The sequence below is a fragment of the Rhinolophus hipposideros genome (assembly GCF_964194185.1).
Source record: "Rhinolophus hipposideros genome assembly, chromosome: 2".
Classification (NCBI taxonomy): domain Eukaryota; kingdom Metazoa; phylum Chordata; class Mammalia; order Chiroptera; family Rhinolophidae; genus Rhinolophus; species Rhinolophus hipposideros.
The window spans coordinates 47,355,202-47,369,644 of NC_138048.1; the positions used below are offsets into that span (position 1 = coordinate 47,355,202).

The 14,443-nt window shown below is 31.0% G+C and overlaps 1 protein-coding gene across 6 annotated transcripts in view; it reads left to right on the plus strand.

Moving 5' to 3' along the window:
• Positions 1-14,443, plus strand: part of STXBP5L (syntaxin binding protein 5L) — a 252,481-nt gene that overhangs the window by 66,993 nt on the left and 171,045 nt on the right. For all 6 annotated transcript variants that reach the window (XM_081030031.1, XM_081030026.1, XM_081030027.1 and 3 more), the window contains exons 6-7: positions 7,627-7,761; positions 14,297-14,360. In XM_081030031.1, the coding sequence (XP_080886157.1) occupies positions 7,627-7,761; positions 14,297-14,360 (199 nt within the window). The remainder of the gene's footprint in view (positions 1-7,626; positions 7,762-14,296; positions 14,361-14,443) is intronic.

Below are 14,443 nucleotides of genomic sequence, written 5' to 3' on the forward strand. Positions count from 1 at the left end.
TTTTCTTGCATGTGTCTGTCCAGGTTTCCCAACACCACTTATTGAACAGACTGTCTTTACCCCATCGTACATTCTTGCTGCCATTGTCGTAGATTAGATGGGCATATAGGCATGGATTTACTTCTGGACTCTCTATTCTGTTCCATTGATCTATGTGTCTATTTTTATGCCAGTACCATGCTGTTTTGATTACTGTAGTCTTGTAGTATAGTTTGAAGTCAGGTATCGTTATACCTCCCTCTTTGTTCTTATTTCTCAAGATTGCTGAGGCTATCCAGGGTCTTTTATGGTTCCATATAAATTCTAGGATTATATGTTCTATTTCTGCGAAAAACATCGTTGGTAGTTTGATAGGAATTGCGTTGAATATGTATATTGCCTTAGGCAGTATGGACATTTTAACTATATTAATTCTTCCTATCCATGAACATGGAGTGTGTTTTTATCTATTTATGTCTTCTTTCATTTCTTTCTTCAATGTCATATAATTTTCTGAGTACAGATCTTTTACATCTTTGGTTAGATTTATTCCCAGATATTTTATAGTCTTTGGAGCAATTGTAAATGGAATTTTTTTAAAATTTCTCCTTCTGATACTTTATCATTGGTATATACAAATGCAACTGATTTCTGAATATTAATTTTATATCCTGCTACTTTACTAAATTCATCTATCAGTTCTCATAGTTTCTTGGTGGAGTCTTTAGGGTTCTCTCTATATAGTATCATATCATCTGCATATAATGATAATTTTACTTCCCCCTTACCAATTTGGATGCCTTTTATTTCTTTTTCTTGTCTGATTGCTGTGGCTAGGACTTCCAGCACTATGTTGAATAGAAGTGGAGAAAGTGGGCAACCTTGTCTTGTTCCTGATCTTAGGGGGAATGGTTTTAGCTTTTCCCCATTGAGTATGATGTTAGATGTGGGTTTGTCATATATGGCCTTTATTATGTTAAGATATGATCCTATTTCCCACTTTCTTAAGGGTTTTTATCATAATAGGTTGCTGTATTTTATCAAATGCTTTTTCTGCATCTATTGATATGATCATGTGATTTTTATTTTTCATTTTGTTAATGTGGTGTATCACATTAATTGATTTGTGGATGTTGAACCACCCTTGCATACCAGGGATGAATCCCACTTGATCATGGTGTATGATCTTTTTAATGTATTGCTGAATTCTGTTTGCTAATATTTTGTTGAGAATTTTTGCATCTATGTTCATTAGAGATATCGGCCTGTAGTTTTATTTTTTTGTGGTGTCTGTCTGCTTTTGGGATCAGGGTGATAGTGGCTTCGTAAAAAGTGTTTGGGAGTCTTCCTTCCTTCTGGATTTTTTGGAAGAGCTTGAGGAGAATAGGTGATAATTCTTTTTTGAACGTTTTGAAAAATTCACCTGTAAAGCCGTCTGTCTGGTCCAGGGCTTTTGTTTGTTGGGAGATTATTGATTACTGATTCAATTTCCCTGGTGGTAATCAGACTGTTCAGGCTTTCTGTTTCTTCTTGAGTTAGCCTTGGAATGTTGTGCGCCTCTAGAAAATTGTCCATTTCTTCCAGATTGTCTTTGACTACTTTTTTAGTCCCTTCCTCTTTTTTTTTTTTTCCCTTCTGGGACCCTGATAACATGACTGTTAGATCTGTTAGGTTTGTTTTTGTCCCACAGGTTTATGAGTCTCTGGCTTTTTTTCTACATCTGTTTTCATTTGTTTTTCATATTGGATAATTTATATTGTTTCATCTTTGAGTTAACTGACTCTTCTGTCCCCTCAATTCTGCTGTTAAGAATATACCTATGTATAACATAGGTTTTAAATGTCCTTTATTATATTTTTCAGTAGTAAAATTTGTGTTTGGTTCTTTTTTATCTCCTGTTTCTTTGCTGAGACTTTCTATTTTTTATTTCATTTTATTCATAATTGCTTGTATTTTTATGATAGCTTCTTTTAAATATGTATCAGTGAATTACAATATCTGTATTATCTTGGTGTTGGTATCTATTGTCTTTTCAAAATCAAAGTGAGATTTTCCTATTTCTTGGTATGCTTAGATATTTTTTTAAATTAAAACTATAGACATTTGGGATATTATGTTTTGATACCCTAGGTCTTATTTAAGCCTTCTGTTTTTGTTGGGTTGTTTTCACATTGTTCTGGCAGGGGAAGGATAGATGTCATCTTGATACTAACAGGTGGGAGTAGAAGTTCAGTTTCCATAGTTGTTCTTTCTAACACCTGGGATAGGTAGAGGCACTTATTACTGCTTGGTAGGGTGGGATTATGATTCCCCATTATACTTCAATTTTTATCGCCCCGAGGAGACTAGTGCCTATTTCTGCCCTCCACGTGGCCTCCACTAACTCAATTCTCTCTTTCAGAAATTAAAATATTCTATGAATTTAAATGAAGGTAGAAAATGTTATTTATTTTGCTGTAGGAAAATGAGAATGAGCTTCTCAGAATTGCATTTGTTAGAAATCACGATGTTATTCCTTATGGAACTGCAGAGCTTAGACTTATTTTTTAAATTTGACTTATGTTTCATAGTTTTTCAACTAATTATACACAACAGAATCGAGAGATTCTGGTTAGTTGATTTAAAGCCCATTAAGACTGTGACTGAAATTCATCTAAATGTTCACTTATCTGTTTAATTTTGCCTCTTGTGTTTGGTTCTAGCTAGGTATAGGTTGTCCAAAATTATTACATTCTTTCCTTAAAGAAATTTTAATTCTTTATCTTTTCTGTGATTTGAGTTTTTCCACTAAAATTCCTAAATATCAGTCTTTGACTTAAGATGCTGAGGGAATCTTAGAGTAGCTATCTAAGTCCCTTTATCTGGCTGTTGTGGGTCTTTTGTTATTACTGTAATTATCATTAACTGTTTTTGAGGGGCTACATAGTTGTAAAGCTTTATCCCTACTACTAAATTAGTAATTTAGGTTCTTATTCTGAATCTTGATAGTAAATAAAGTAAGCAGCAGTCATTCAACCATAGAACAGTGTTTCTTAAAATGTAATTCATAGATTATCTGTATCAGAAACACCTAGAGAACTGCTTCCTAAATTTTAATGTGTATATGACTCACCTGGAGGTTTTTCATAAAGTGCAGTTTCTGATTCTGGGGTAGAGCATAGTTATTGTAATAACTGAGATTCTGAATTTCTACTAAGCTCTCAGGTGAGGTCCATGTTCCTGGTCTATGGACTTCATTTTGAATAAGAAGTATTGATGATTTTTGTTAAAATATCAATCATAAGTCCCATCCCAGATCCATGGTGTCACAATGTGTACCTGGATTTGGGTAATATGTATTTTAATGAGATATTTATTTGTACCAAAGATTAAGAATTGTTGCTATAATTTAATGGTTCTTTTATTCTTCTTTTTAAAAAATTTATTTTTTAATTGCATTTGACATGTGATATAATATCAGTTTCAGGTGTACAACATAATAATTAGACATTTATATACCTTATGAAGTGATCACCCTGACAAGTCCAGTACCCATCTGACACCATACATAGTTATTACAATATTATTGACTGTATTTCCTATTCTATGCTTTATACCTCTGTGACTGCTTCTAAAAACTGGTAATTTGTACTTCTTAATCCTTTTCGCCCATCCCTCCAACCACTCCCCACCCCCCACCCAACCTGGCAACCACCAATTTGTTCTCTGTATCTATGAGTTTATTTTTGTTTTGTTTATTTATTTTGTTTGTATGATTCCACATTCTAGTGAAACCATACGGTATTTGTCTTTCTCTGTCTGACTTACTTCACTTAGCATAATACCCTCTAGGTTCATCTATGTTGTTGCAAAAGGTAAGGTTTCAATTTTTTTATGGCTGAGTAATATTCCATTGTATATATGTACTATATCTTCTTTATCAATTTGACTATCAGTGGACACTTAGGTTGCTTCCGTATCTCGGTTATTGTAAATAATGCTGCAGTGAACATAGTGGTGCATATATCTTTTTGAATTAGTGTTTTGGATTTTTTGATGTTACTATAATTTAATGGTTCTCAACTGTGGTTGTGCATAAAAAACACCCAGAAAGAGTTATAAAACAGCAATGCTAGAAATTACCTCAGAACTACTGAATTGTCATCTCTGGCATTTGTATTTTAATATCTAAAATGATTCTAGATATTAAATATTAAATATATTTTTAATATTTAATATCTTTAATATTTAATATCTAGAATCATTATCCAACTCATTCTTAGTGTTAGCAGGTTATACAACGTAATTATAAATATTAGAGAAGGGACTGGAGCCAGAGTCATCATGCCTGTACTAGAGATTTCACCTGGAATCCAGATGAAAATAGGACTGAAATTGAACTCTGTTAGAATTTAGGGGTTAAAGTTCCAAAGTTGAAATATCCCACCAAATTTTATACAGCATAAGTTATGTAATTTTAAACCATTTACTTTTTAAAATATATTTTTGGCTCATGTAGTGACAGTGTTTCTTAAAGTACAGTCAGTGAGCATAGTCTTGGGGTTACGAGTTTTCCCTAGTAATTTAACTGTAATACTTTTATTTTTATAATAAGACTAATGGAAACATTCTGAATAATTTGAATAAACCATACAAAATATACTACCACACAGGTCGAATATGTGAATTTAAATTTGCATTTATGGTTGTGTTAAAACCAAGTAGTGTTATTTTTATTGTTATCAATTAATGAAATAACAGAAATGGACTATGCACATGTATTATGTATGCATGCTGAAGGATTGTAAAATTATGTGATGATATACTTTGGAACAGAATTTGAAGCTGTTCAAGTAGAGGCAAGTGGTGAAAGAGAAGCCCAAAATATAGACACACCAAATTCAAAAGAACCTGTGCAGTCCAGACCATATCCATATTGTGAGATTATTGTATTTCTGTAAAATAATTCATCTGTCATCTAAATTAATGTCATTAATTTGAATTCTAGTTGTAGTTTTGCTTGTCTTTAATTTGTATTTTCTTTAATTTTTATTATTTTATGTACATATATGAACCATAAGTATCAGGAATGTATTTTTATACATAAGCTAAGAATTTATAAAAGTAAGTCAAAAGTGAGGATCAGCAAAAATGTTTTAAAGATCTGTATATTATTTAAGCTCGAGACACATTTATTTTGTTTATTTCATATGGCTATGTGATATATATCTAATTACAGAGTTATTTGATCTCTAATGGCCAATTCAAATACAGTTTTCCACATTAGCTTTCCTTGATTTCCATTACTGGAATTAATTCCTCTCTCCTTTGAACTCTTTATAGCAATGAACAGTTTTATTACTTGTCTATTTGTTTTATCTCTCCTATTAGATGGTATATTTTATCTCTCCTATTAGATGGTATATTTCTTACTTTATTTATTTATTTATTTATTTCCTATTAGATGGTATATTTTTTTGAGGGAAAAAGAATAGGTATGTTATAACAAAGGACAGTGCTTTTTAATAAAGACATTCAGTGAAGGTTGAATAAATGAATGAATGGGTGAAAGACAATGAACGTCTTAGATGATTTACTATAGAAGAATGATAGTGAATATGGATGTACGAACAAGATTATTTTTTAAAGACTTACATATAACTGAAAATTTTTCATCTTGCAGGAGGTGTTGGTAGAAATATGTTACAAATGAAAGTATAACTATTATGTACAATAAGTGATGTTCTATTAAGGTATCAATTTAGTCACTTATTAGGGTCATCAAATATACAGCACAAGTGTAATCACACCCTCTCCCTCATCTGTTATCAATCATCTTAACTATTTTATATTACCCTTTTTTATCGGATTCAGATAAAGTCTGGGAATCTTTCTTAATTAGTTGTTTAACCACTACTTATCAGTTGGACATTGGACATAGATGAAACCCTTTTGTCATCAAGGGTCTAGATACTTGTCAGTCAGAATGAGGAAAAAAGTGATATTGGTTCAGAGTAGTTCTAATCCTGTTTGGATCTTCTTCATGTATTCCATTATTTTTATTATGCTATAATGTCTGTCGATCTTGGAATTCTGCCTCTTGCTTCAGGTCTCATTACTACAATCAGGCAGTTCTTAGCCTTTTCTATTTCACCTTGGAAATGACTATGTAATATTGACGTTTATTCTATTTTCTATGTTCTGAACTTCTATATTTGTGTCTACTTTTATGACATAAGAGTTTTTTCTACTCTTACTATGATTCACAAAGGATGATCTTAAATCCTTTTAAAATGAGTTTCTTCTTTCTACTTAGATTGAATTGAAAATTGGTCCTTCATTACCTAGAAACATGACCATAAAGTTATTTCCTGTGGGGCATTATTAAACATTTCTTAACAACAGAAATTCTAGACGTTAGGTTTTAATCAGAATTGTCCAATATCATGTAGGTTAGTTACACTTCAATTCAATTGTCAACTAACTCTGTAAATGTGTATGTAATAGCATGGCTTCTAGTTTTTCAGATACAGTATGCATGGTGCTTTCAGCAGAATGCTTTCGAATAGATGAAATTTGGTTTAGAGAGGTAGGCTGTTGAATAATAACTCAGTGACCCAGACTAACAATATAAATTTGATGGACTGAATATTCACTGTTATATAATGGAATTTTGTTGGGAATTTACTATTCACATTCCTTTTTCTTTTTTTATATTGGTCTGTTTCTCTGGCATCAGAATTCTGTCCAGCTCTTCTAACAATTTACTAGTTCCTTTTCTCAGTAAGCTCCAGGAAATATTGTGTGCCAGAACAACAGGTTCTGGCAAGGGATAACTGTGAACTTATGCCCATTTTCCTTCTTAAGAGTGATTAAAGAGTATGAATAGGGCAAACTAGATAGAGTGATGATGCCATGAAGAGAAGATTCTGGTAATTTCCCAGATTTCATAAATAGGAGTCATAGTTGCTCTGGCCATAGAGCAGGTTCCCAGAGATAGAAAGCCCATTGTGAAGAAGACAGAACAAAAACAAATGAGGGAATAATACAGTGGATCTCTGACCTTATAAGTTTTCTTTATACTACTTAGTTGCCAAGCATCTGAATAAAAAGTAGATGGATAATTTACCGTCTGTATAGACATAGCTGCAAACTCTCTGAGAACTCTGAAATTTATGTTTCAAATGTACGTAATTTCTATTTGAACTGAATGTTAACTGAATAAAACAGGCAAGCAGTGTAGCTTGGGGAAAGATGATAATTTTGCAAACAAATAAGAATGGATTTTAAACTCAGTTTTGCCACTTATTAGCTTTCAGTTCTAGACAAGTGAAAATAAAAATTCTTGACCTCATTTTACTCTTTGTAAAAGAAAAAAGTGTGTGTGTGTACACACACACACACACACACACACACACAGAGTACTGTTTTCAGAATTCGAAATAATATGTATTAATGCCTATGTTAGATACTTAACAGTGGCTGTTATCATTGTTTTAATGATATATTGTTATTTATCCCATACCCTCACTAATAACTAAATGCTACTTGAGTATATTCTAAATTACATTGTTTATATAGCTATCACTACATAATAAGTATAAGAAAAATAAAATGCTGACCAGACATAAAATTTAGATATTTTAATTGTAATTTTCTTTCTTTCAGAATTACTTACTGTCATCTACCTTTCCAGAGTAAATGGCTCTATGTTGGAACAGAAAGAGGAAATACACATATTGTAAATATTGAATCTTTCATTCTTTCTGGATATGTTATCATGTGGAACAAGGCAATTGAACTGTAAGTTTGAAATTGAATATCACATTATTTGATTTCAACATTTCATATGGTTATGTAACATACATGTCAAGTTGCAGAGTTATTTGAAATATTATAGCTAATTTATGATTCATATACGTGGAAAGTTCAGCCAAAATAATTTGAAACCATAAAGTCTTTTAAAAATAGATATTGTAGTATCAACATATGCTAAATTTAGATTTTCCAAATACTGTAAATGGTTAAGGGTGATATATGCACAATTTGATGATAAAATAGTAAGGCTCATTCTAAAAGTTATACATGGAAATCATCTCATTTCTTTATACTCAACCTTAAAATAATCACTTTCAGTAAGAATGGCAAGTGAATTGTGACCACATTTAGTTTTATGTAAAAATAATCATGATCCGTTCACATATTTTTTAATGCTGGTAGCTTATTCGTCACTTGCCTCATTAACATATTGTTCTGGGTTCAATTTATTAATATTTTTTATGTTGTGACGTATACAGCTATTTGGCTATGTGGTTGATAGCAGTTACCACTTTGACTTTGACATTGATATTTACATTTCTGCACATATTAATGTGATATTCCCCCAAGTGTGAAATTTCATGGAATTCCAAGCCATCTATTTGTAGTATATACAGTTTTCCACATTAATCAGAAAAACAATTTTTCTTTAATAAATGTTTATGCTCTGTACATATTAGGTCCTTAATAAGATAAGATACGTTTGACTTAAGGCGGGCTCATACATATATATCTATTTGTGTATATATATATATATACATATATATATATATGTATGGATATATATGTATAATATATTCATGCACATATATATTAACATATATATTTATATACATATATATTCATTCTAAGTTACATAATTATTCTTTCAAGAAACTCTAATTAAAACAGCCTGTTTTTATGGAAGCTTGACGAAGCTTGACTCGTCTTTGCAGTAAATCTACTATTCCATGTTCCCAATGTTTCAATGTGCATATGTACTACTTGATAGGGTAGGTGGTTACTAGTTACATTCTTGTCATAATATTCCATTTGTATTATGTCCTAATGGGTATTTTATTAATGATAATTCTTCCCCCTCATTAGATTAAGAACTACTCCAGGGCAGAATCTTTGTTCATTGCTCTTTTCTTTTTCTTCATACTTGGCTTATTTTGGTGCTTTCCACAGAGTGGCTACTAAATGACTAATGACACTGAAAAATTGGTATGATAGTCACACACTACTGTTGACTTACAGCTTTCATTTATAATTATAATTATAATTGGTATCAGCTATTTTGATCATATATATTTTATCATTCTGTATGTGTATTTTTAAAAATATTTATCCTATAGACAATTATGTCTCCCCCAAAAAGTTACTGGCTTTTTTTAGCTATTTGAGAAAAGCTTTTCCCTTTATAATCTTAGTCCTATAAAATCATTAAATAGGTTAAACTTAATGCTTGTTTTCATAATATTGTTATAGGATATTGACTAAAACACAAATAAACTTGAGAGATCAATTATAGAGCTTTTATACAAATTAAGATTAATATAAATTATAATAGATTTATCATTTGTGTTCAGTTGAATGCTAACATAATTAAGAAGAGTTTATTATCTAAACAGATAAAATGTTTTACCACTTTTGCAATGTTGTTTCCATATTCATTTACTTAACAAGTCCTTTTTATATTTCAAATTAATACTACCTGAAATAGTGACTTATACTTCATATATATATACATATGTATAATATATATGTACATTATATGTATGTATTATATATATATAGCATATACATATGGTCTACACTTTATGATTTCAGGACTAATGAAGAGTTTAAAAATGTATATTATAAAGGATGGTAAACAGGAGAAATTAAAGAGTAAAATAAGGCACGTTTATTTTTCATAGTATGATCTTACACATGTAATTTGGCATCAGAATAGTATCTACCATTCATATAAATTCAGTGTTTTGTGGAGTTGTACATGCCTCTAAAAATGTCCTTCAAATATTCTCAAGAAATTATTAGTAGACAACATCACCTCTTGACTGTTTTTTGGTTTATTTAGATCACATTGCCAAAACTGTATTCCATAGAATTATAGTTCCATTATGATAGATATATTTTTAAATACCAACTTCAAACTCCCAGAGTCTTTCCAGTGCTTCTCTACCTCTTGAGATACACAAGAAAATGCATGCTAGTTCCTGTTGATGTGTCAAGTATATGGGATAATGATAAAATATGTGTTTAATTAAAAAGAGTAATTTCACAAATAGAATTTTAGACACAAATTTTAATAATACTTTTTCAAGTATAATTAATGCAAAATTTTCTTTAAGAGATATATGAAATAATTTTTAATTCCTTACTTGAAATACTTTTCATTTAATGTTTTTTACTTTTCAGCTTGTTTCTATTTTTAGTGAAGTCTCATAATTTAAATTATATGGAATTTCCTAAATTATAAATAATCTGTGTTCCTAAAGTGTATGTATTGATTATTTGGAAACTGGAACACATTTTCCATACAGTGATATTTGTAGAACACCGCATAAAATAGTGGTATAGAACTAAACTGACAGAAAATATTTCTATGGGAAAATATATTCCAGGTTATATCACAGAAATAGCTGTTTCTTTAGGGCAGCCATAGCTTTTTAAAAAGTGTAACTTATTTTTTCTACATGTGATTAAAATTTGAGCCTGAAATCCAGAATTAAATAATATGTGTATCTTTGTCTTGTTCCTTTGTTGCTTTCAGTTTTATATCCCACATATCAGTGAAATCATATGGTTCTCAACTTTTTCTGTGTGACTTATTTCGCTTAGCATAATAATCTCAAGATTCGTCCATGCTGTTGCAAATGGCACTATTTCATCTTTTCTTATGGCAGAATAGTATTCCATTGTGTGTGTATACATCTTCTTTATCCAATTATCTATCGAAGGGCACTTTGGTTGTTTCCATGTCTTGGCCACCATCACACAACTAAACTTTAATTTAAAAAACATTGTAAAAAGAGTATTAAAAAATATGTGTAAGACTTGTATAACACTCATTCAAATTATTTATTGAGCACTATGATATGGTAAATACAGGAAACAGCTATGAACTAGGAAGACATAGTTTCTGTCCTCTTGGGGGCTTCCACTCTAATAAAGTTGAGATTAAGTAAAAGCACAGTTGCAATGTATTGGAAATATAATGTGGCAATTCCATAAGAAGAACACCTAATATAGACATGGGCTCTCAGAGAAGTATCTGTGAAGTAAGTTCCATCTATGCTGAGATCTGAAGGATGAGTTTCAGTTAGATTAGTCAAGAATTGAGGGAGAAGGGTGAGGGTGTTCCAGGAAGAGGGAACAGAAGGTTTAAAGGATGGGATTTGGGAGAGTTTTTGTTCTATGCCCCAACATTTTAAGTAATTTAGTTGGTTGGAATGGCTGGGGGAGAGGATGGCAAAAGGTAAAGAGGTAATCAGGGTATGTAATATGAAAGGCCTTATGAGGAAGTTTGGACTTGAAAACCAGGAGCTAGGTTTTGAAGGGCTTTAAGCAGAGAATTGACTAGATCAAATTTACATTTAGGAAGTTACTCTGAATGCAGATATGGAGAAATGATTGAAGTAAGAAAAGATTGTATTATTGATAAAAAAATATGGTGGTAAATTTAGGAGTGAGATAAGCTGACATGAAAGGAGTAGTTAGAAGAGGCAAAACTTGGGAGTTGTGGGAAGATGTGAGAATAATAGAAAAGAATTAAAGAGTTCCCCCAGGTGTTTGGTGTGACAACTGTGTAGATAAGCGGGCCAGTTAGTGAAAGAATTCAAGAGATTGAATAGGTTGGGAATAAAACAATGAGTTCAATTTTAGGTAGGTTGAGTTTTGTTTATAAGACATTCAGCTGAAATTGGTGTGGAAGAACGGTAGGAAGTGGGATATATGGATCTGAAGGTAATGAGATCAGAATTTATATTGCCATTGAAACTATGAGAATAGATGAGATGTACATGAAGAATGTGTAGAAAAGAGGTCAGTCAATTCTAACTCGCAGCTATGTTTTGTTTGGCCATCAGAATACTTAAATATATTCTGAGTTATTAGTTTCTAATATTTAAAAATTGGTTGAGTAGAAATAAAAATTTGGATTTCCATCTTTTCATGACAAACAATTCATGATTAGATGATCCTAGTTCAGTATTCTTGCATGGCAGTCAGTTATTAACTGTAACTTTACTTTTGTAGATGGGTAATGTTCTATCCAGTTTGGCACAGTTCTTATTCAGCTTATTTAACTTATTTGCAATACTTGCCTGGGTCCTGTGGACTGTTGAATTCATGACCACTAATATGGGAATAAGTGGCAGTCTAGGATAGAATATAAAAGAATAACAATATGTCTACAAAGGACACTATCAAGAAGCCATTGTGGTGAATGGGAGGAGGAGAAACAAATAGGTATACTTAGAAAATGGGTATTATTTAAATGGGTATCACATGAATTTCAGTTCATTGATAATTCTATCTGAAGTAATTTTTGTGGGAATTACAGAATCCAAAATATACAGATGCTTTATTATTTTTAAGTCATTTCTGATGCTGTAAGCTTTGTAAGGAACACTTGGTGGTTTTTGGAAGTTTAATGTTAGGGAAATGTCAGAAAAAATACATCAAAATGTCAGTCATTATGTTGAGGCAGTGAAATAATATGAACGATTTTTCACTTTTGGTATTTTATAAGTTTTCTCTTTTTTTACAATAAATAAAATTTATTCTATAGTCTGAAAAAGTCATTAGAAATAAGTGAAGTTTAATGCTAGACTATTTTCTGATCTTGAGTGTTTTTGTAGTCTGAGAATCGAAATGAAGAGTCTTGCATATGGTCTAATTAGTGTTTCTCAAAGTATATTTCAGTGATTCCCTTAATAAATCAATGAAAAAGGATTCTATTGCCCAATAATTTTCGAAAATATTAAAGATTTGCAATGCTTATTTGCATATTATAGCCCCAAGAATTTGTATAGGAGAAAAAATATTTAACTTTATTTAATTCAGAGTTTCCCAGACTTTTTAGATAAGAAATGCTATGTAAAATACCTTATATGTTCACTAGTTTATCATGGAGTATGCTTTAGTATTTGTTGTTGCAATCAAACTCAAGAGACAGATGGGAGTTTGTGGTTTATTGCGTATTTTTAGTTCCCAAAAGATAATTAAAGGACACTGTCCCTTATCAGAGGCATTTATATTGAAATAAAACACTGCATTTATGTGTAAATGATATAATTGCAAAAAGCTCTGTACACTTTTTATGAAGCCTTGTTTAGTTTCTTTTTTCCTGCATATATTCTAGAATGCAAATAGTAACTCTGATTTGCAGATATTCCAATGATTTCAACAACCATAATACATACTATTTATTGAAGTTACTATGTTTTTGCATTACATTTGGTGCTATATGTATATTCTAATCCTCACAATTGTTCAGTAGGGTCAGTACTTTTATCTCCATTTTTAGATGAGAAAATTTAGGTTTAAACCACTAACAATATCTAGTAAATCTGTATTTATTCTCCTAAGTCACTCTGAGGACTCAGGAACCTGGAGTTACTTAGTCACTTTTCTCTGATTCCAAAAAGTTTTTAAAATTTAAATCTTTATTGTTTTCTGCAGAATCTTTGATGATTTTCATATGTACTTAAGAAATTATAACTATTTCAATATAATCATAATAGAATTAATCTGGCCCAATTAAGTCAGAAAGGATGAGGAAAACTGAGCAATAATAAATCAATGGTCATATAAGGCCTTATCATATTTAAGCATGACATAATCACATTCAACAATGATGTAAGTTAAAGTAGGAAATACAAAAGAAACATACCAGATATCAGAGTAGAATGAATTTAAAGTTAGATTGACAGAACACAGATCCCTTTAACTCGTAATGATCTGCTATCGATTACCCTGGATAACCAGATAAATGAGACAAAACCAGCGAACTAGGTTTCCCTAGTTTGTCAGTTTTCTGTATGCTGGCTATCACTAGAGAGAGCTTTCTGGTAAATTAAAGGAACGTGTGTACTAGTTTGTAGGAGCAAAATCAGAGATTTCATGTCAGAAAGAAATTTTAAATCAGGTATTTACTTTGGTTGAAACAGGTTTATATCATCAGCCTTGTGGCTGTATAAGTTTTCCTTTGTCTGTATATGTAAAAGTTCAATTTCAAATTTTCAGAGGCCCAGATCTGTCAATAAACATATGCAATAATAAAGAATCCCATTGTTTTGTGGATCTATGTTCTTAAATCTGATTTTTTAAAAAGTTACACCTACTTTAATGGATTTAGTAAGAGAGAGAAAAGTAGTCTTAAAGTAAAACAACCAACTTCAAATGAATGTAAGCTAAACCCCAGAATATTGGGAATGTATTCCAATATAATCTTAATTTCTTTGTTCTAATTTTTAATGGCAAGGTGTTTTAATGTTTATTTTTTAATTACTGTTTTGAATTGATTTAACAGATCCACAAAGACTCATCCAGGTCCAGTTGTACATTTAAGTGATAGCCCAAGAGATGAAGGGAAAGTGAGTATTACAATACCATTATTCTTGCATTTATTTTCCTCATTCTTGAATAAAAGTATTTCTTATTGTTATTTGATACATAA